The 22,438-nt window shown below is 41.7% G+C and overlaps 1 protein-coding gene across 1 annotated transcript in view; it reads left to right on the top strand.

Moving 5' to 3' along the window:
* The window catches only part of CAT (catalase), a 29,572-nt gene extending 10,570 nt beyond the window's left edge, over positions 1–19,002 (top strand). The window contains exons 2-13 of the mRNA XM_004682933.2: positions 884–1,055; positions 1,831–1,941; positions 3,426–3,556; positions 4,159–4,263; positions 4,854–4,979; positions 6,803–6,994; positions 7,977–8,129; positions 12,139–12,277; positions 14,927–15,057; positions 16,525–16,632; positions 17,883–17,966; positions 18,283–19,002. Of these exons, the coding sequence (XP_004682990.1) occupies positions 884–1,055; positions 1,831–1,941; positions 3,426–3,556; positions 4,159–4,263; positions 4,854–4,979; positions 6,803–6,994; positions 7,977–8,129; positions 12,139–12,277; positions 14,927–15,057; positions 16,525–16,632; positions 17,883–17,966; positions 18,283–18,348 (1,518 nt within the window). The 3' untranslated portion in view covers positions 18,349–19,002. The remainder of the gene's footprint in view (positions 1–883; positions 1,056–1,830; positions 1,942–3,425; positions 3,557–4,158; positions 4,264–4,853; positions 4,980–6,802; positions 6,995–7,976; positions 8,130–12,138; positions 12,278–14,926; positions 15,058–16,524; positions 16,633–17,882; positions 17,967–18,282) is intronic.
* The last annotated feature ends 3,436 nt before the right edge of the window (positions 19,003–22,438 follow it).

Raw genomic sequence — 22,438 nt, 5'->3', positions numbered from 1 at the left:
TTGTCCACGAGGGCAGGAATTTTGATGTTTGCTTCCGCAGGCCTCAGCCCCTGGAACCAGCCTGTCACATAGTAGTCATCAGTAATTTTTTTTTTTGAATGTTATTGTGTACATTTAGTCTAAATCACTTTTTTTTTTTAAGATTTATTTACTTATGTATACAAGAACTGGGATACAAGCTAGAAGTGCAAGGAGAGAACTCTCCAGAGACAGAATGGGGAGCAGAACAGGCAGATCGACTGAAATACACTGCTGAGGGGAGCAGTGGGCGGGTCAGGAGAGGTCTGCTGACCTCCCTGGCTGGGGACTGAACTCATGCTGTAGTGGCTGCAATAGCTTCATAGTGCGATGTCTTAACCCCTTGTGCCACCAGGGAGGGCACATTTTTACTTTCTTAGAATATAAAGTTACCATTGTGATCAGAGGGCACTGCAAGGTAAGTCCTCTGCTCACACTGGAATATTGTTATTTTCTAGAAACTTCTCTACAGCCTTATACCTTTATTCAGAAGTGATTTTTTTAAAATTTGCTTTCCATCGTCCATTCTTCAGCTCCACCTCCTCTTATTTAGTGAATAAATCTTAGTGTATTAGCTCTTTTCACGGAGTCTGTATCTGTCGCTGGCACCAATAAGTAGGCAGCATTTTTAGCCAACTTTCTGCATTAGAGCAGGTTTCTTAGCAGACTGGTATTGAGATTTACCACGGTTTCTGGAACCTGACAAGACATTTCAGGCAGTGGTGTTTCTTGTATTTCCGAACCTTGGACAAGGAAAATTTAAAGAGTTTGGACAAGGATATAAAAGTTGCAAAATGATGTGTCTGATGACTGTGCAAGAATCTGGTTGAACTAACACACCTGTTCTTTCTCCTTATTTACCTAGAAACCTGATGTCCTGACCACAGGGGGTGGTAATCCAATAGGAGACAAACTTAATGTTATGACGGCAGGACCCCGTGGACCCCTGCTCGTTCAGGATGTCGTTTTCACTGATGAGATGGCTCATTTTGACCGAGAGAGGATTCCCGAGAGAGTCGTGCATGCTAAAGGAGCAGGTGAGAGCTACCCAGCAAGTGTGGGAAAAGGATGGTTTCAGAACAGCAGGGTTAAAAATCAGTGCTCAAAGGGCCCAAGCTCCTCTAAGAAAAGTCCCTAGTCTCTGTTTTTGAGAGAAAGGAAAACATGTCCATCAACAGAGGAATTAGCAATTAAATGTTTCCCTGGATTATATATAAAATACTTACTCTTACTAAATCCAAAGATAAGCTTTATTGTGCTCTATTATGCAAGTAAATGAAGAAATAAAAAATTGGAAATACAGACCCAGGCACACTGTCATTGCACGTAGATTTAGATGATATACTAACTAGGCAAAGGTGGAGCGCGCTATGTGAATTTGAGAATAGTTGTGTTATGGTGGTGAGCTTGTGGAGACTTTCCCCTTGTGTCTAAAATGTCTGTAAAACTTTCATTTTTCTTCTAGTCCAGAAATAGCAGATGGGATGGTGTTTAAAAAGAAAGCTAAAAACTCAATAGCAAAAAGAAAACTTGAAAAAGAGGAAGAACATGTTTTTCTTTCAGCTGCCTGTGCGGACTTCCACTCAGGACTTCTGATGTCTTTACCTCTCAGCCCCCCATTTCCCATGCAAGTTAGCACTGAGGGATAACAGGCCTTTGCACTTCACCCATTAGATGTTTTCCCTTCCCCATTATAAGGGAAGCTCCCGCAAGACCACTGCTTGCTCATCAATTTCTCTTGTCACCCAGTTGCCTCTTGAGGTCCTGCTGGTCTGAGTGATGGGCTCATGATTTCTGTGGTTTACCTGCTAGGTGCCTTTGGTCACTTTGAGGTCACACATGACATTACCAAATACTGCAAGGCCAAGGTATTTGAGCATATTGGAAAGAAGACTCCCATTGCAGTTCGATTTTCCACAGTTGGTAAGTTGGTCTGTTTGCATGACTGGTATTGCTTAACTAAGCCATTTCTCATTTATGGCATTCCTAATCTAATTTCAACAACTAATTTCAGGGCCTCCTTGATGGTGCAGGAGCTAAAATAGCACTGTCAAGCTATTGCCAGGCATTGTATAAGTTCAATCCCCAGCCAGGGGATCTACATGGCGCAGCAGACCCCTCCTGTCTCATCTGCTGGTCCCTCAGCAGTGTTCCAGTCGATTTGCCTGTTCTGCTCCCCACTCTGTCTCTGGGGAATGCTCTCACTCCCTGCACTTTGAGCTTCCACTCCAGTTCTTGTATGCAGAAATAAATCTTTTTTTTCTTAAAGAAAAAACTTATCAGAAAACAGGAAATAAGCACTTCTCCAAATTATAGTAAGGTTTTATAGTAGAAAAAATATTTTCAGACATGGAAGAAGTTAGTGATAATTCTATCTGTTGAGGTTTTAGGAAATCACACGTGCTGAGGCTGCTGCAGTGACTCTATGATATTTGGGAAGAATTTCCTTCTATGTGGTTGCTTCCATAGGCAGTGCAGTGTAGGAATCTTACTCAATAAGTTTGATAACATCTACCCTTTATTGAGAATTACTCTATGCCATCCATGGCTAGTGCTTTACAGATAATATTGCTGATCTATAGGTTTACCCTGCCAGGGAGGATTAGTTCTGTTTCAGAGGGGTTAAGTGATTTTTCTCATGTTGCAGAGATAGTAAGAATTGGATCTTTCATACTATGTCATAACATATAGTGCATGAGTCATTGTATTTCTATGGTGATTTGCGCATTTTAACATTTTTTAAAAGATATATTTATTTATGCTTACAGAACTGGGGTACAGGCCAGAGGTGTTGTGGGTGAAAGAATTCACTAGAGACCGAGTGGGGAGCAGAACAGGCAGATTGACGAAGTACACTGCTGAGGGGAGCAGAGGGCGGGTCAGGAGAGGTCTGCCGCGCCATGTGGGTCAGCTCCCTGGCCAGAGATCGAACTCATGCTGCAGTGTCTTCACAGAGCTTCCTAATGTGGTGCTTTAACCCATTGCACCACCAGGGAGAGCCTGCTTTTAACATTTTAAGAATAAGAAACTGTTTTAGCTCATTTTCATTTTATTAACCTCATAATCTTGACAACTCACTCACTCTATTCACTATGCTAGTCTTTCTTATTATTCTCTTCCCCTATTTTAATTTAAATTTTAACTATCTGGTTGAACAAAGTCTATCTTGTACAGATAATCTTTTCAGCTGTTATTACATACCCTCTCATCATTCTCGATTAATTCTTTTGTTTAATTTGCAGACAGAATTATTTGGTGGGTGGTAGGAACAATAACCCTCTACTAGCTCACTTTCAGGGAGTGAGTTGGAGAGAGAGACCCTGATGTGGCTGTGTGACCTTGATGAGCAGGTCCTCTTGACGAGAAGTGCTGTGTCATATCACATTTTCCCCATTTGAATCTTCCAGCTGGAGAATCAGGCTCAGCTGACACTGTCCGTGACCCTCGTGGGTTTGCAGTGAAATTTTACACAGAAGATGGTAACTGGGATCTTGTTGGAAATAACACCCCCATTTTCTTTATCAGGGACCCATTATTGGTAAGTAATGCAGTTTTTGTATTTCATGGATATTTGTTAATTTAAGCTGGTTTTAAATACTCTGTTTAGATTTGGCATTTGAGGAGAAGCACTAGGAAAGGCAAAAACAAGAGAATTTGGGCTGGCTAGATTTCCATAGTTCGTATCTTTTTATAAGATACAATGACATGCTGTTTTGGATAATAGCATGAGTTGTGAAATCTGGCACTGCTAGATCCATTGATTGAATGGGGAGAGTCCAGCTGTCCTTGTGCAGTATGGACTAGGAATAAAAAGAGGGCTTTGCCTTAGAAGCAGATCAAGGGTTTCTGCGTGCTCTGGAGTAAGGAGGAGTGATGTGTCTCTGTGTGTGTGTGTGTGTGTGTGTGCATTTTATTCCTTAAATAGAGCTTTGAGTATATTTTAAATGCCTTAAGGTATCATAGGTACTAGTTACATATATTGAGTGTACATTTTATTTTAGGTTTTGGCAGTTTAAAATTCTGGGATCGATTGTTCAGAATTATAATCCATAAACCTAGTAATAGGCAGTGTGAGATAAGACACCGTAATTCCCCTAAATGTAGTATTGAGGTTTATTTTTTCTCTCTTTCTCCATTTAGTTTCCGTCCTTTATCCATAGCCAGAAAAGAAACCCTCAGACACACCTGAAGGATGCAGACATGGTTTGGGACTTCTGGACCCTGCGTCCTGAGTCTCTGCATCAGGTGGGAATATCTCTTTATTGACTGTAGTGTATCACCTGGGATGGAGCTGTGAGTTATGCTTCATGATGCATTTCCCTGGGTCTGGCTAGTTGATTGGCTTCTGACCTTCTTACTGGGAACTTTCCTCAGATCTCTCAACCTTATAAGAATTTTATGATTATTGATATTGTTAATCTCCCTTCATTCATAGACCTTAAGTGATAGTATACTGTAAACATTATTGATTGATACTTAGCAATACTAAAGGATTAAGTCTCTAGTATGAAGTAAAACTTTTTGTATTTATTTTAATAACAAATAGATTTGTTATTAAAATAGAATGTGACTAATCAATTAGGCTAGCTCTCAGATTTGTTTTAGCTTTTTTAAAAAAAATATTGAGGCATTCAGTTAACTTACATATCTCTGCTTTAAAATTCTTCTGTTTGTTATTTTTGATAAATGATTATAATGGTAACCCTCCCTATGGGTAATTGGCTAGTATCTTCCATGTGATGAGGAGATTTCTCTGGAAACTGGGGAATGTCCTAAAAATCTAATAGCTTGATTTAAGCTGACACATTTTTGCCTTTATTCCCCCTGTTCCTTAGGTTTCTTTCCTGTTCAGTGATCGAGGGATTCCAGATGGACACAGGCACATGAATGGATATGGATCTCATACTTTCAAGCTGGTTAATGCAAAGGGAGAGCCAGTTTACTGCAAGTTCCATTATAAGGTATGTGTTGCCTCTGCGCAGAGGCTTTGGGAGAGCAAGGCTTCCATCACCCACATCTCCTTACTTTTCTTGAGGATTGGGCAAAGACTGCGGCTTTCTTCACCTTTCCCTGAGCGCCAGCTCCTTTCCCCCTCCAAGAATGGGAACTATTGATCTGGTCGATCAGTGTCTTGAATCTTTTGTCAGCCATCTCCTAGGTGAATATATTCACACCTGTCAGGTGGAACTATCTCTTTGGTTTCTTTTTTTTCATGTGGCCAGATGGTAAGAGCACACAGTTGCTCTTAAGAGCCAAACTTTCTTTTCCTGGATTGATTTTTAATTACCAAATAGAGCAGTGTAGTGTCACTCAATGACTGGAACAACTAGGGTGGTTGGTGGCTCTGTAGCTACATCAGTTTGAACTCAGATCTTCCCTCTTGCAGATAATGCTGTATGACCTTTGGCATACTACTAAGAGTTCTCCGATGCAAATTTTGTTGCTGTAAAATTGGAATAAGAATATCACCTGTCCATGGTCCTGGAAAGATTGGATTTCATGTAGATCACTTTACCCAGGGCACTGGGATAGTTTGAGATATACATGGATTCATCTGTCTGGATTATTCTGACTTAATGTTGTGTTTTTCCCTAAACCCGAGGGATCCAGTGAAAACTAGAGAGTCATTGTAATATTACTGTACAATTTAGCTCTTTCAGTGACTTGTAGATGATTAGCTTCTTTTTGTAATCCCAGATATGGCTTCATTTCTGGTATATTAGTAAGTTCAAATGTTGCCACTATTCAGAAATATTTGGGATTTCTGTTTGCACCAGCCTTGAGTGTTTCACTTACTGGAGACCTTTCAGAAGGAGAAATGTGGGAACTCCATTAAGAAGCAATATTGTGTGATATCAGAATACTTGTGAAAGTGACTGAAGTTACTTGGATCTTTTTGACATTTTTTGAAAGTCATAATACTGATTTCATAAAAAAAATGTAACAAATACAACAATAAGAAAAATTTCAAAAAAAAATACTGATTTCATGTGGTCATAAAACTGGCTCAGAGCAACTGTGCAGAAATGCTTTTCAGCTTGGTAAGCTATAATTGTATGATAGCTTTAAAAAAATTAAAAAAAAAGAAGGCATGAAGGTGGAGGTATAATAGCTGAGCATAATATAAATAATTGATTTGAACTATTATTATATAAAATGGGTAATTAAAAAGGGAAGTGCTTTCATTAATCATTTGATTACTTTAAAAATATTGAATCTATTTTTATTTTTTATGATTTGAAAAGTAACATGGTTTAAAAAATTCAAATAATACCCAACTTGGAAAGCAGTTTTGAAGTTGCTCAAGAAGTTAAACATAGATTTAGCATCTGACCCAGTAACTATTCCAAGATATTTACTCAAATAGTCCACTGAACTCAATACTTAAGGTGCTTAAAATAGTAAATTTTATGTTATGGATATATTTACACCAACAGTGGTTTCATACTGTCTAAAGACAGTCATGCAACATTTCTTCTCTATAAGGATAAAAAGTGGAAAATATAGTTATTTGAAAAATATATAAAGGGGAAGTTAGGGCTGAATTTAAATATAAAATGTGTAGATTCCTGGACATTTAAAGGAATTAGGGTAATCAGGTAGTGTTTCTTGCTGATAAATTCCTATTTGTATCATATTTGAATAGCAGAATTATTACTGCATGGAAAATCCAAGGAAATTTGAGTTGAGCATCTAACTAAAATCCTTCAGTGAACTACTGACTGAAGTTGTATAACTTTGCCCATTGGTTTCAGTTTGAACTTTTTTTTCTTTCATTCTGTAGACTGACCAGGGCATCAAAAACCTTCCGGTTGAAGAAGCAGCAAGACTCGCGCAGGAAGATCCTGACTACAGTCTCCGGGACCTTTTTAATGCCATTGCCACGGGCAACTACCCCTCCTGGACTTTTTACATCCAGGTCATGACGTTTAGTCAGGCAGAGACATTTCAGTTTAATCCATTTGATCTTACCAAGGTGAGTCAGTGAACAACTGGATTATTCTTTTTTTAGACTTTCTTCATACCTATTTTTTTTTTTAAAGATTTATTTATTTGTGCATATAGAACTAGGGTACAGGCCAGGGGTGGCGAGAGGCTTCACCATAGACAGAGTGGGGAGCAGAACAGGCAGATCAATGAAGTACACTACTGAGGGGAACAGCGGGCGGGCCAGGAGAGGTCTGCCACGCCATGTGGTCACCTCCAGGGCAGGCGGGAATCGAACTCATGCTGAAGTGGCTTTAGCTTTTCAGTGCTGTGCTTTAACCTGCTGTGTCACCAGAGAGGGCCTCTTCATACCTATTTTTAAAAAAATTTCCAGTCCAGCTTTCATCGGGCTGGGAAAATCATGTACAAGATCCCCTTTAGAGTTGCCAAGATGGTGAGAAAGTGGGTAGCTGCATCTTACTTCCATGCTTCTGTTTGATACTTCATGGAGCTCATCTGGGTGGCACTGTTTATTGAAAAGATGATGGACTTTTGCCCAAAGAAGATGTCAATATTTTCTACATTGTTGTGAAAGGCCGAGCCCAATCAGTGCATTGACCATCCTTTTTTACCTTTTTATGGTGTATTAAATAATTATTTTCACTGACTTAATTATTATATTTGAGAATTTTTTTAAAGATTTATTTACTTATGCATACAGAACTGGGGTACAGGCCAGAGGTGCAGGGGCGGCGAGAGGCTTCACCAGAGACAGAGTGGGGAGCAGAACAGGCAGATCGACGAAGTACACTGCTGAGGGGAGCAGCGGGCGGGCCAGGAGAGGTCTGCCGCGCCATGTGGTCACCTCTGGGGCAGGCCGGAATCGAACTCATGCGAAGTGGCTTTAGCTTCTCAGTGCAGTGCTTTAACCCGCTGCGCCACCAGGGATGGCCGGGCCTGAGAATTTTTTTATGGGTACTTTAGTTTTGCTTTAGTTGATTGGTCTTTGTGAATATGGTTGTTACTTTTAGGTTTGGCCTCACAAGGACTTCCCTCTTATCCCAGTTGGTAAACTGGTTTTAAACCGGAATCCAGTGAATTACTTTGCTGAGGTTGAACAGATAGCCTTTGATCCAAGCAACATGCCGCCCGGCATTGAGCCCAGTCCTGACAAAGTGCTTCAGGTAAGCCTGGTGGATTGAGATATTCTGATGCAGGAGTGTGCCCTTGTATATGTACACAAACACACACAGTATAAGTTGGCATGGCCTTATGTGAAGAATCAGCCACAATATCACATAAACTTTAGTTAATCTGGACCCTTAGTTCCTGTCCAATTAATTGAAAAATCCTTTGTGGGCATTATAGGGTAAACTAAATTTCATTGTCAGTGTCCCTCAAAATGTTAAGACTTTGATATTTAGTCTCTTAATTTAAAAAAGTTATTAGAAAGGCCTCAGGTATTTGTAGAAGAAAGCAGTCTTAATTTAGTCTGTAGCTGATGGTAGGGAATATAGTTATTGATTACAAGACCTTGGTCAGCCTGACTTTATTTCCTTTTCCAAACTGATGCTTAAAGTTTTTCTATTTATGGAGATATTTTTTGTGAACCAAATTTATGTTGCCAGAGATTAACCATTTATTTAGTAACTCTAAGCATTCCACATTTTTATTTTTTAAAGATTTACTTTTCTTTTTAAATTTATGCATACAAGAGTTAGGTTATAGGACAGAGGTGCAGAGATGAGAGGATTCACCAGAAACAGAGTGGGGAGAGGAGCAGGCAGAATGACTGAAATTCACTGCTGAGGGGAAGGGCGGGCAGGTCAGGAGAGGTCTGCTGCGCCATGTGGGTCACTTCCCTGACTGGGGACTGAACTCATGTTGCAGTAGTTGATGATAGTTTGATAGCACTGAGACTTAATCCCTTTACCACCAGGAAGGCCTGCATTCCACATTTTTAATCTCTTTAACATACTTTTCCAAGAGTATAAAGCATGAAACTTTTTTTTTTTGATACCAGAAATCAGTAGGGTTATAACTGGCTTAATAATTACTAAATACATCAATCTTTTGTGAGTTTGGACTAGGGCATGAAACAATAGTTAAAGATTATACACTGATCAGACCACAGTGAGCTTAGGTTACTTACCTAAGCTCGTGATCCCAGGTCAGGCTCTGTGCTCTATGGAAGCCAGCTAGCAACCACTGGTTTTTTAAATAATAACTTTTCTGCTTTAACGTTGGAAACACCTAAGACTTTTATAGAAAGTGAGTGTTTTATTAGTTTTTAGTTCAACATCTCTAACATAGGAGTACCCACCTACTCTGTGCAAAAGACTCACGGGGGCTACAACTCATAGAAAATATAAGGAAACTAGAGTGGCAGGTGGAATGACATGGCGCATTAGAAAGAGAAATCTTGTCTGACAGGAGGATGAGGCCTAAGTTGTGAGAATGAGGTGGCATTTGAAGGGACTTTTGAAGAATGGATTAGATGTGGATTTTTCACAGAGGTAAAATAGGGTGAGAGAGGCATCTGAGTAAAGGCACAATAGTGGACCATGCTGGGTATATTAAACTGTAAACATTTGCTCTTTCCTGAATTCGAGGAGACAAATTAGACAGCCGAGGGGCCTTAAAACTTGAGAAGTGTTTTCAGTTCTTCCTTCTAGGGCAAGACAAAATTTCTTCAGTTTTGAGACATGTTATCTGGCATGTATTAAGTGGATCACTCCTTTGTGCCAATTAGAAAAAGAGGGAATAGAAAGGGGAAGTGAAGCAGATTTGAGAATAAGCAGAATTACTTGCATTGAAACTGGGGAGTAGATGACCCTCTCCTGCCTGGGGGTTGGCAGGGAGTGAACTGTGTGAAGGACACGCTATTGGCATTTGCCATGAGTCAGAATTATCCTGGGGACAGCTAAGGCTGTGGAAACAAAGTCACGCCTCATCTTTCACAAAAATCCAGGTCACCGTGGTCTCAGGGGCTAGCGTGAGACCTGAAGGTAGTTAGCAACTGAGTCATTCATCAGAAGAGTAAGGAGGCTTTGGATGGAGGCCCCACCCCAGGGAAAAGGGCTGCATGGCCAAGCCACACACTCTGCAACAACAACCAAGGGCAAAGGCATCTCACTGAAACTGGGGAGAGTGTCCGAAGAGGGAAGATAAATGGAAATGAGTCGTTAGTGTCTGCCAATATTCACTGAAGTCATGACAAACATATTTTAAATTCGCATGCTGGCTTAATAGTGTTTTTTAAAAAGTGTGTTTAGAACAGTGTTTGAAAGAGTAGGGTCAGCCAAGACACACTAGTCTAGCTTTTCCTGCGACTCCATAGGTGACTTAGGTGTGTATTCTAGAGCTATGGAGCTGGTTGGGCTCAGAGCAGACAGGGGCTGTTGGACTAATTTAGTCATTTGGAGACCAGTGAGCAACTATTTGAGGTTCTGAGTAGGTAAGTCATAGCATCTGTGTGGAGCCTTAGACTGATTCTGGCAGGGTGGCAAGAATGTGTAGGGTGAGGCATCATAGGAGGAGGGACTGAGTGGAGCGTAAGTTAGGAGGACTAGGAAGCCCCTCTGGGGGGAGATCAGTTACCTCTCAACAAGGTTACACCAGTAAATTTTAAACTCTGTTTCCCAAAGTGGTAAGCCAGACCATGATGAAATGTATAGGCAGAATTTTGCAAGTCCTGAGACAGTCCCTGAACACCTGAAGGTGCAGGTGCGACTGTACCCTGCATTTCGCCGGGAGTGGAGGAGCCGGTTGGCGGCTCAGGGGAGCTTGGTTCTGCTTTCTCCCCCAGGCCCCCAGCAGAGCTCAGGCACACGGACTGAGAGGGTACCCTGGTGTCAGTGTACGGCCTCACTGCTCATTTCCCAACCTTTACTTTGTGGGTGTCTCATGGCCAGCTGGGTGGGGTTTTTTTTGGTAAATATAAGGTGACATAAAGCCAAATTTATGTGATCACGGTTGTATCCAGCTCAAGTGTGTCTTCTAGCCAGTTGCTACAGTTAAAGCATGACTTAGTCTATTTTGAGCTGAAGGAGGCAACCAACTTGAGATTCACAGGGTCTTAGTCTGACTGCATGACCAGTCAGCTAACTATCACCTTGGATCATTTGGGGTGATTATGGGAGGTAGAGTCCCTCAACCCAGAGATGTCATTGACGTCACAATGAGACACTGGATTAAGAATGTTCTTATGAATGATTTGGTACAAAATAATTGTTTAAGTTGTCCAACCGGATTTTTATTTTGGATTTTTGAGTTTCAGATATTAGGATACTCTTTCAGATTCAAGGCCAATGATTAAGTCAACAAAAGAACCTGTTGATAGAATTGAGCTTTGAATAATGAGAGTCTTTAAAATAATTGGATGCTAAGATTTATGTACAATTAATCACACTGCATTTTGTTTAGCACTAACTGAAAAAATACCAAAGTTCTTACCTTCCTACATTGGTGAACAGGTGACTTAATTTGATCTTCTTTGACTCAGGACCTTTGCCCTCATTTTGAACCAATTTTTGTACAATCTCACTGTATACTTGATTTATATTTAGAAAGGCTCAGAGTTTAATCCAGAACACAACATGGGATTTATATATATATATATATATATATATGTACATATATATATACAATTAAAATTATATGTGTGTGTGTGTGTGTGTATATATATATATATATACATACATTTTTAAAAAAAGATTTATTTACTTATACATACAGAACTGGGGTACAGGCCAGCGATGCGGAGGTTGAGAGTGGGGAGCAGACCAGGCAGATTGATGAAGTTCACTGCTGAGGGGAGCAGCGGGCGGGCCAGGAGAGGTCTGCCCGCCCTGTGGTCAGCTCTGACGCCAGGATCTAACTCGTGCTGAAGTGGCTGCGGCTCGCTTGCAGTGCTGCACCCGAATTTAGTGCTGCGCCACCAGGGAGGGCCTGGATTTATATTTTTAAATAATTTCCTACACAGTTGGTTCCATAGAAAGTCTCTTCTCTTTGTTAAGACCAAATGGTTGAACCCCCATCCAGAGTGAGACTTTGCTCTTTCCTGGGGCAGGCAGGGGTTGTGGGGTTCACACACAGAGGGCTTTGTATTTGGAGTCTTACACTGAAGTTTATCTTCATTCCTAGTGTTCCACTCGTTACTCACACAGTCTGCCTGTTTCCTTTATAACTCAGGGCCGTCTTTTTGCTTATCCTGACACTCACCGCCACCGCCTGGGAGCCAACTATCTTCAGATTCCCGTGAACTGTCCTTTCCGTGCTCGACTGGCCAACTACCAGCGCGATGGCCCCATGTGCATGTTCGACAATCAGGGTAAGGCCCGCACCCCCCACCCCCCCACACCTACCCCCCAGCAATGAAGTTTTAACACCTGAGGACTTTTTCTTTTATATATTTCTGTGTTTGGTTGAGAGTTCTCTCTTTGGTGTTTGCTTGCTGTCCATTGATGGTAGAGGGCAGTGGGGGGGGGGGTCTTTTCCACTGGCTGTAGCAGAGGAGCACCCACCTCTGGCTTAGTTTTTTTTTTTTTTAAAGGTTTATTTATTTGTACATACAGAACTGGGGTACAGGCCAGAGGCTCAGGGGCGGCGAGAGGCTTCACCAGAGACAGATTGGGGAGCAGAACAGGCAGATCGACGAAGTACACTGCTGAGGGGAGCAGCGGGCGGGTCAGGAGAGATCTGCCGCGCCATGTGGTCACCTCCGGGGCAGGCGGGAATCGAACTCATGCGGAGGCGGCTTTTAGATTCTCAGTGCTGTGCTTTAACCCGCTGCGCCACCAGGGAGGGCCCCTCTGGCTTAGTTTTTAAAGGTCTTTCACAAAACAGACAATTCCTTCAATTACTTTCAACCACCAGAAAGAACTCCAGAACCGACATTTGGAAGTTGAGAGTTCATAGCTTTTGTTTTTCTTTGCACTTCTGCTGGGCCTGTGGCGGGCAAGGGCAGCCAGATTCCAGCAGGGATGGGTAGGCTGGAGTAGGGGGTAGCGGCAGTCAAGGAAATGCCCCTGATGTTTGCTAAGGGAACGTAGTTGAATTTGCATAAATCAGTTGGCGAGGTGAGACTCCACTGTGTCTGATTTTTGGAGCTCATTTATCAACCAGTGATTCTTTTAGCTACTTTTTAGGATACCATGTCCAGATAGCCTCTACTTCTAATTATTGGTCCCAATCAAAGAATACTTGGTTAATGTTTTTTCCTTTTAATGTTCCACAGCTTAATAAAGATCTCAGTTTTCTTTTTTTATTTTTCTTAGGACACAAGTGTTTTAGTAATAGACTGTTTGCATGGACCCTTTTGGAAATTTCATATGATTTGTACTTATAGCCATAGATGTCTATATTCAAACAAAATTGACTTTTCTATGATAAAAATAATATATGGATCTAAAAGAAATTTGGAAAACATAAGGGAAAAAAAACAGAAGAAGAAAACCCCACTTAGGGTCACAATACAAGAACTCCATAACTGTGAACATATTGCTGTCTTTCTTGCCAGTCAATACTTAACATTTTTTGTATATATAATATTGTGCCATGCTTTTGTTACCAGTATTATCACTAAGTTTTTTTTTTAATGTATCTAACAAGTTTACATACTAACCAACCACATGAGGTGGTTGCAGTATTTCTGCTCTCTGTGTTGTTGCACAGGGCAGTGGGTCTTTCTTGTGTCCGTCTCCTGTACTTTTATTCTAATTTTTCTTTTTCATCCCCCATTTGTATTTTTTGGCCCTTTTGTTATTGAGACTGCCATATTGGGGGTTCATATATATTTTGAAACGTTATTAATAAGTAATTCCTTCATGGTTACCACTTGTTTTAACCATGGTAGTGATATACATATGAAACAAAAATTAAGGATGTATTTTGGCACACCTTTTGCTAGTTTTTAAACTGTGCTCTAAAATTTGATGCTGGTGCTGGGAAAAGAGGGGATGGGATGAGAGGCAGATGGGGTACTAGCATGATGGTTAGGTAGAGGGTGAGTGGAACACATGCACATGGGGATGAACAAAAATGTAACTCCCAGAATTAAAAAAAAATTCGACCCCACCCCCCCCCCAAAAAAAAGTGTTCCAGGAGTTGAAGACAACCTGAATAAAGGTCAAAGTTGATTTGGAAGTAGACTTTTTTATTTACTCAAATAGGCCCATTTCAAAGAGCTAATTCTTTTTTAAGATTGATTTATTTATGCATACAGAACTGGGGTACAGGCCAGAGGTGTAGGGGGTGAGAGGATTCACCAGAGACAGAGTGGGGAGCAGAACAGGCAAATTGTCCGAAATACACTGCTGAGAGGAGCAGTGGTGGGACAGGAAAGGTCTGCTGAGTGGGTCACCTCCCTGGCCGGGGATTGAGCTCATGCTGCAGTGGCTTCATAGTTCTGTGCTTTAACCTGTTGCGCCACCACAGAGGGCCCCAAAGAACCATTTCTTAATGCAGAAGTCCACCATGGATGGCTGGTTATTGGGGCACTTTGCTTTTCATGTAGATGTAGCTGACCTAGAATGAACCTCTTGGGGTAGGAATTGGGCCCCATAATAATATGGTATCCTCCCTCTGCCTACCAGCACTTGGTCAATATGCTGCATAGGTGCCTCTTGATTATCTCTTCTGATAATCAGTTCTCACAATGACCTGGGTAGAAGTCCAACCCCAGACCGGCTTGTTCAAAGCACTTAACATGTTTCTAGGCCACTCCTTCTGTTTAGTCTGCGTATGCTCAGGTAATTCAAACTTCTGCTAATATAAACTGAAGCTGGGTATAGTTAGGAAAATAAACATGCCAGTGAAGGTAGAAGTCTATAAACTATTCCAGAACTGCAGTTCTGTATGAATAAATAAAGAAATCTTTAATGTGTGCATGAGAGTGGTTGCCACTTGAATCCATCTATCTTGTGACTATTTGTTTCATTGCTCATCTCCCCAAGTGGCTCTGTCTGGCTCTCTTTTGAAGGCGGTGCACCCAACTACTACCCCAACAGCTTCAGTGCCCCGGAGGTGCAGCCGTCTGCACTGGAGTACGGCTGCCAGAGCATTGCAGATGTGAAGCGCTACAATAGCTCTGATGAGGACAACGTCACCCAGGTGAGGGCGGCCGCCGCTGCTGGCTAACTGCCAGTGTTCCCTCCTCTTCAAGTGCCTGACATGTCTTAAACCGAACACAGGGAAGACATCTCTACTCATAAATTAATCTCTTTGTTAGATGGAGTTGAAGAGGTGTGTTTCTATGCGCTTTGGCTTCATTTCAGTTTCCTCAGGTTTCACTGAAGGGATATATGAGGGCTGTTGGGGGAGTTAAGAAATAGATCAGTGTCGGGATTATGGTGAGGGCACACGGGTGACTTGGTGATGGGAAACCCGTGGGGATTACAATTGAGATGGAAAAAAAAATGTACAAAATGATGTAAAAGTAAACTGTTATAAAAAACAAACTTAAAAATAAAAATAAAAAAAGAACGAAAAAGATCAGTGCATTTAAGTAGAGGGAGTCTTAAGGATTGGGCAGGACGCTCACATTCAAGGGTGACAGCGCCTCCCCAGGGGCGTGGAGCCCGGCTGCAGGACTGTGGGTATTTCCTCTTCGAGGCTGGCGGGTCACGCTGTGCTCCCCACCTGCTGGCTCCTTCTGTCTGGTTCCTATCGCTTATTCCCCCATGGCTGCCTGTTTTCTCCACTTGACCACATAGCTCCTGTTTTATCACTGGTGTGACTTTGCCATTACAACGAATTCTGCTTTATCACTTATTTATGTGTTACTTTTTTCCTCTTTAGCTGTCTTTTCAGCCCTCAGTATTTCTGTCTCCTTTTCTAAAGAGAAGAAAGTGGATTGATTTGGCTAATCCTTTCACCCTAGCTTGCATGGCGTGGCCTTTGGCCAGCCAGTTACCTGCCCTGGGTCAGGTGCTCACCTGTTTCCCATCCCTGACTGCCTACAGACTGTTCTTTCTGTGGATGCTATGAAAGAGGCCCTTTTATGGCCTGGTGTCTGGGGGCCACCTCATGAATGTATCCAGAGCACCTTACACCACATGCAAGAAAAGAATAAAGTTAAAATGAAACAAAAACTAGGATCTGAAGTACTACGAATGGCAGTTTCAACTATAATTTTAAATTATTACTAGATTTCAGGATCTTTTTTTCATCTTTATGCCTGTGATATTTCATTCTTTTTAAAAATTTCATTTATGCATACAAGAACTGGGGTACAGGCCAGAGGTGTGGGGGTGAGAGAATTCACCATAGTCAGAGTAGAGAGCAGAAAAGGCAGAAAGGCATGTCCCACCTCCTGCTCCACTGAAATACACTGCCAACGGGAGCAGCAGGCGGGTCAGCAGGGGTCTGCTGCACCAAGTGGGTCAGCTCCCTGGCTGGGGATCGAACTCGTGCTGCAGTGGCTGCGGAGAGCTTCATAGGGCTGTGCTTTAACCCATTGTACCATCAGGGAGGCCTGACATAACTATGTCAGCGAAAAGTGTTACTTTTTCACTTCAAATGTGATATTTTGGGTGAATTATGTCCACAATATGCTTCACCCTCTCTTTCACTGTGCAGGTGAAGGCATTCTATTCTTCAGTACTGAATGAAGAGGAGAGGAAACGCCTGTGCGAGAACATCGCCAACCACCTGAAAAACGCACAGCTTTTCATCCAGAAGAAAGCGGTGGGTGACAGTTTGTGACCAAAGGGCGACATCTGCTGGCACAAGAAGGGAGTGCAGCTGTATGAGGTCCCATGCAGGAAAACAAAGTGTCCTTTCTATGGTGGACACTTGTTTTAGGGGAACTTAAAACAAAGTTAGTGTTCCTCCCCATCCCGCCTCTGGTATTTCTCTTACTATTTTCTCTGGTAGTTTATGGCATCTCCATTGATCTTTAAGTTCTTTGTCCAGTGTGTCATAATTTAGTTAAATTCAGGGTAGTTTCTTTTCTATGCTGTTTTAATTTGAATACAGCCAATTCTGTGGAAGATGGTAAAGGCCCAATAAAGTGGGCCTGACCCCACTTTATTCATTCTTCTCTCACATGGGTTCATGTGGGTTCCTCATGTCCCACCTCCTGCTCTCTGCTCAGGCTCAGCCTATTCTGTTCTTTTAAAACAATGAGATTCCCACCCAGAACACCTTGACCTTGACCTGCTCAGGAGAAAAAGCTCATTGGTGAGGGGCTGGACCCACCCCCTGCATCCCGAGTTGCTCTCTGCCGTGAATTCCTGCTTGAAGTGTGTGGAGTTGCCCAGCAGATGATAATGTCTTTTTGTACCTCACTTTCTATTCAGGCAGTGTCTGGGCCCATTTCTTCTTCTTCTTTTTTTTTTTAAGATTTATTTATTTATGCATACAGAACTGGGGTGCAAGCCAGAGGTGCATGGGGTGGTGAGAGGATTCATCAGAGACAGAGTGGGGAGTGGAACAGGCAGATTGACGAAGTACACTGCTGAGGGGAGCAGCAGGCAAGATGAGAGGTCTGCTGCGTCATGTGGGTCAGCTCCAGGGCGGGGATTGAACTCAGCTAGTGGCTGCCACTAGCTTGCAGTGCTGCGTCCTAACCCATTGCACCACCCAGAAGGCCTGGGCCCATTTCTTAATGCCAGTGACCATCACTTGTTGGAGTTATTCTGCAATTGGCTGTTTACATGCAGTAAACAGCCACCACCTCCTGTGTCTTCCTCACAGACTCCTGGGAGATCAGTGTCACTACCGTCCCCATTTTGGAGTGCAGATGAGTGACTTGTCCATGGTTGCTCAGCCAGGACATGTCTGGGTTTTCCTGGACACTAGATATTCTCCCTGTTGACACTGTGCTTCTGACCCCTGCTGAAGGGTCCTTCCTCCGCATAGTAAACATGCGGACACTGGGGATGAGCCTTACAGAGGCCGGGACGTTGTTGACCTTTATTTTCACTTGGTTTCAGGTCAAGAATTTCACTGATGTCCATCCTGACATGGGGGCCCGCATTCAGGCTCATTTGGACAAACACAACTCTGTGAAATCTAAGGTGAGCCCAGAGCTGCCTGCCTGGCTATGACAGGTATACGAGTCCTGGAGGAGACTAGACACAGCTCAGTTTCCCTTTTATGACGATTTTCTCAGGGACAGCTACTAGATTTCTTAAGCAGCTGTTTAGAATCTCACCTGAGACTTAAAGAGCTCATCTGCAAAACTCTTCGTTTCATTTTATAATCTGTAGGATAGTTTAAGTTGGGTGGCTTCAGAGTTGTTTTTGTTTTGAGTACAAGTGAAACGAAAGTAAATACCAAGTTGCAGCTGCCAAGTGAGTTAATTAACTTGCTCGTTTTCTTCTTTTAAAACAGAATGCAATTCACACCTTCATGCAGCCCAGGAGTCACTTGGCTGCAAAGGAGAAAGCTAATCTGTGAGAAGTGGGTGCTTGTTCCTGCACCTGGAGGCGCAGCCTGTGACGTGAAGTATGGCATTCACACATAACCTACTCACCGCTGGATGAAAGATGCTGTGCTAGATGGCCAAGTGCAAGCTAACGTCTTTAAAATGATAGCCCAGGTTTTGATAGCCAATCAGGTAGTGACGGCTTTTAATGCTCTTTTCCTTGGGGAAAAATGAAGGTTAGGGTTTAACAGTCACTTAATAGAAACATGTACTGGTGTTGGATAGTTGGGTGGATTATTCATTTAAAATGGCTATAATAAACATTTCTAGAGAAATGTGATTGTATTGGATGAGGAAATCTTGGTTTAATTAGTATGTATCATCTCATGGCCGACTATATACAAGTACAGTTGCAGTTGTGCAAGAAAAAATTAATCTGCTGAGAAATTGTAATTAAAAATATTTTATATGAAAGACATTTAATACATTGGTGTCTTTTGAAAATAACTTCAGTACTTGGTACCATGGCTCAATGATTATACCTGTTTGGAATTGCTCAGATGTTTTCTTTTTTTTCAATTTGGGATCACATTAATGCAAATATAGTACTGATTTTTGCGACAAACTGATTTGTAATTGCTTACAGTTTTACAGTAAATTGCAATAAATTAATCTATGTAACAATAGAAGAATGGTATTTGACTTTTTTGGGGGGGGGTTTCATATATATAAATTGGAATATCCCACCAGCCTTTTAATAGAATATCACTTGTTATCAGTTATCACTCTTAAAATTGAAAATGTCACAAGGAGGTTGTGCCATTTGTTTAACACATAGCCATTAGAGACAGCATTCTGACACACTGGGTACCTATATTGGAAAAATAGCAAACTTTGAAATACTTAAATCTCTTGTCCATTGACTCACTTCCTTACCTAATTATGAGTTTTTAAAATAAGGGTTCAGACTCCTAGGTTATTTTTTAAACCCTTATTTGACCAAGCTTGAAAATCACATGGAACATGTTAAGGTGAATTCTGAATACTAAGTGAAATGCTGTTTCCTTTGGAAATCTTTATTTCCTCTGTCTCAGATCTCTTAACACCATTTTGTACTTACTTTCAGGAATTCCCTGAGTTCTTGGGCTTCAGAAAACCATTAGACCTCTAATAGAATCAAAAGCTCAATCTTTAGCTCAAACTTAAATCTCCTGTCAGACTCTCCTGCCTAAATTCCTTGAGTCTTTGTGCTTGAAAATTATCACATGTGTAGACACAGAAAGTAAACTTATTCAGTGGTAAATACTGTCAGTATAGTAGCTTTACTATTGTAAGAACTCCACAGTAGTAAATATACAAGGTAAATGTATAAAAATTAATATAATTTAATAGTGGGAAAGAGGCTGTTAATTTGAATATTGAATAACTCAAAGATAGTTTTTGAGATTTTCTACTTTGTTCTATTCCATTGTATAAAACGAGTTATATACACATTATATATAAACAATAGTTAAAATCACTTTTATCTAATAGGTTGACTGTGACACTCTAACACACTTTTGCTCTGGAGACCTCTCGGTATAATTTTCAGAGATAAATTGGTGAGATTAGCTTTTACTTCCTGGAAGGTACTATTTAGTTATATTCCTTTTAAGTGACATTATGATGACATTAAGAGTTTTTGAACCAAATTTTAAGTAGGATAAAATTAGCAAACAGGATATGTTATGATGGCTCTAGAACCTAGACAGACCTAAGCTCCTCCATTTTGTACCAGTGGCTACATGATCCAGTTCCTTTACCCCTGAGTATTACTTATTTTCCTTATCTCCAAATGGGAGCAAAGTTGTGGGTTGTGTGATGGTTATTTGTATATTTGACCAGCACATCTTTCCAGCCCGACCCCTCATGAACCCTATATTGGTCTTGCTTTGTAGCAAACTACCTCAAAACTCCATGGACTAAAACTAGAATCATATTATTACTCATGTGTCCAAGTTGTAACCTAGAGATAGGCAGGCTCGGCTGGGGCAGTTTGACTGGCATGGCTCTGTGCCACCGAGGCCCCTGATGATAATAGCGTGTAATGATGGCAGCAGTGCGAAGATGGGAAAAAGGAAATCCACTCTTTTTCCTTTTTCAGGAAATTGGCATTTCCAGAACTCAATCCCAATTGCATAAGTAATTTTCAATCTGTTGTTCTGTCCTACCTGCTAATACTACATTGGTCAAAGCAAATCACCAGGTTAAGTCAAAAGTCAAAGGTGACAAAGTGTGTGTGTGACAGAGGGAGAAAGAGCCTAAAGCAAACCAGTTATCTATCATAGAGTTTTCCTCTGGTCTGTTCTTCAGCTCTTTTAGACTTAGCCCATTGACCCAATCACCTTTTCACTGGCCATCACTCTCTGTCTTTACCTGCTATCTCACTCTACATGTTCACATAGTTCAAAATGATGGTTATTCTGAAACCCAGCCTTGGTAAAACTTGCCTCTCACCTACGCACTTCCTGCCCCAGAGCAAAGCACAGCCCTGCTGACTGGGCTTTTCAGTTTTGAGCCCAGGCCTCTAGTGGTCTGGAAACTGTCTTTCCTCCCTCAGCCCCTCTCCAACTTGTCGCTGCCCCTCCCTCTCAATAATTTATTTCACCAAAGATAGGAGAACTGCCTTAGCTTTTCTTCCATCAAAATCCTCCGGTTTGCTACCTTCCACATTCTCGTCTTTGCTCAGCTGACAGAGATGTGTTCACGCTGGGCTCGCGGCACACGCGCGCACTGAGCCCAGGCCCTCCTGCACGCCTGGGTGGCCCCTGCCCTCATCTGCCTCATCAGTCCTTCACTTTCATCTGCCTCATTCCTCTTACATGCAAATCTGCTGTAAAGCCTCATGGAATTCTATCAGCTTCATAGGCCTCTCCCATTGTTGTTCTCTATTTCACCTACTTAAAAAGTATCTGAAAAGAGTTGTCTCTCCTTGCTACCCCTACCAGACCCTGTCATCTTGTCCTCTAATCAAGTTGCCCTTGGCAATGTGACTAGTGATTTCCATGCCACAAAATTCCAGTGGTCCTTTTTGGCAATCCTCCTTCCCAAAAGAAGCAGAAGCAGACTTGAAGAGATGGGGACATCCTATGTTTGCAGCAGCTTTATTCACGATATGCAAAGGTAGAAACAACTCATGTGTCCATTGACGAATGGATGAGCAAAACAGTATATCTAGACAATAGGATATTATTCTGCCCTAAAAGGGAATGGATTATGGCCCTCCTTGGGTGGCGTAATGGGTAAGATGCAGCACTGCAAGCTAACCACTGCTGCTTCAGTTTGATCCCTGGCCCGGGAGGGGATCCACATGGCACAGCAGATCTCTCCTGACCCACCCACTGCTGCCCTCAGCAGTGTTCTTCATCAGTTGGGCTGTTCTGCTCCCCACTCTGTCTCTGGTGAATCCTCTCACCGCCCCTGCATCTCTGGCTTGTACCCCATTTCTGCATGCATGAATAAATATATCTTAAAAGAAAAAAAAAAAAAAGAAAGGAATGGATTCTGATACAGGCTATAACATAGATGACCTACAAGACATTGTGAACAAACCCAGACTCAAAAGGACAGAATAATTGCTCCAAGGCCTTGTTGTCAGCTCTGATTTTTTGAAAAAGGCTGGACATCTGGATTTTTTAGTAAAGCTGACTTTTAAGTAAAGTGAGATAAGATATGAAACAGTGAGATAGGAAACATACTCAAAATAGTGAAAAAAAATTGTGTGTGTGTGTGTGACACAACCAAAACTATATCTGTAGCCTTGCTGGCCCATTTTACCTTTATTTTAAGGTGCTTAAGGGATGGATAAGATCCCTCCATATATTTCTTGCATCTCTTAGGCTCTTAAAAAATTGCCTACCCCCCAAGGTACCAGGAAAGGGAAAGGCCGCCAAAAGCATTAGAGATTGTCCCTGGCTGCTGAGTCTCCTGGCTGAATTTCATGATAGAGAGACAGCTGAACATGTTAAATATTTTATTCACATTGTTTACAAACTATATCCACCTGGAAAACACATGAGTCCAAAAATAGATTATCTTACAGTAATTCACATTTTTTGAAACAAGTTACGTTTGCAGTTAAGT

The sequence above is a fragment of the Condylura cristata genome, unplaced genomic scaffold, assembly GCF_000260355.1.
Source record: "Condylura cristata isolate star-nosed mole 26May11 unplaced genomic scaffold, ConCri1.0 scaffold00015, whole genome shotgun sequence".
Classification (NCBI taxonomy): domain Eukaryota; kingdom Metazoa; phylum Chordata; class Mammalia; order Eulipotyphla; family Talpidae; genus Condylura; species Condylura cristata.
The sequence above is the reverse complement of the archived record's forward strand: the minus strand, read 5'-3'. Positions and strand labels throughout refer to the sequence as shown.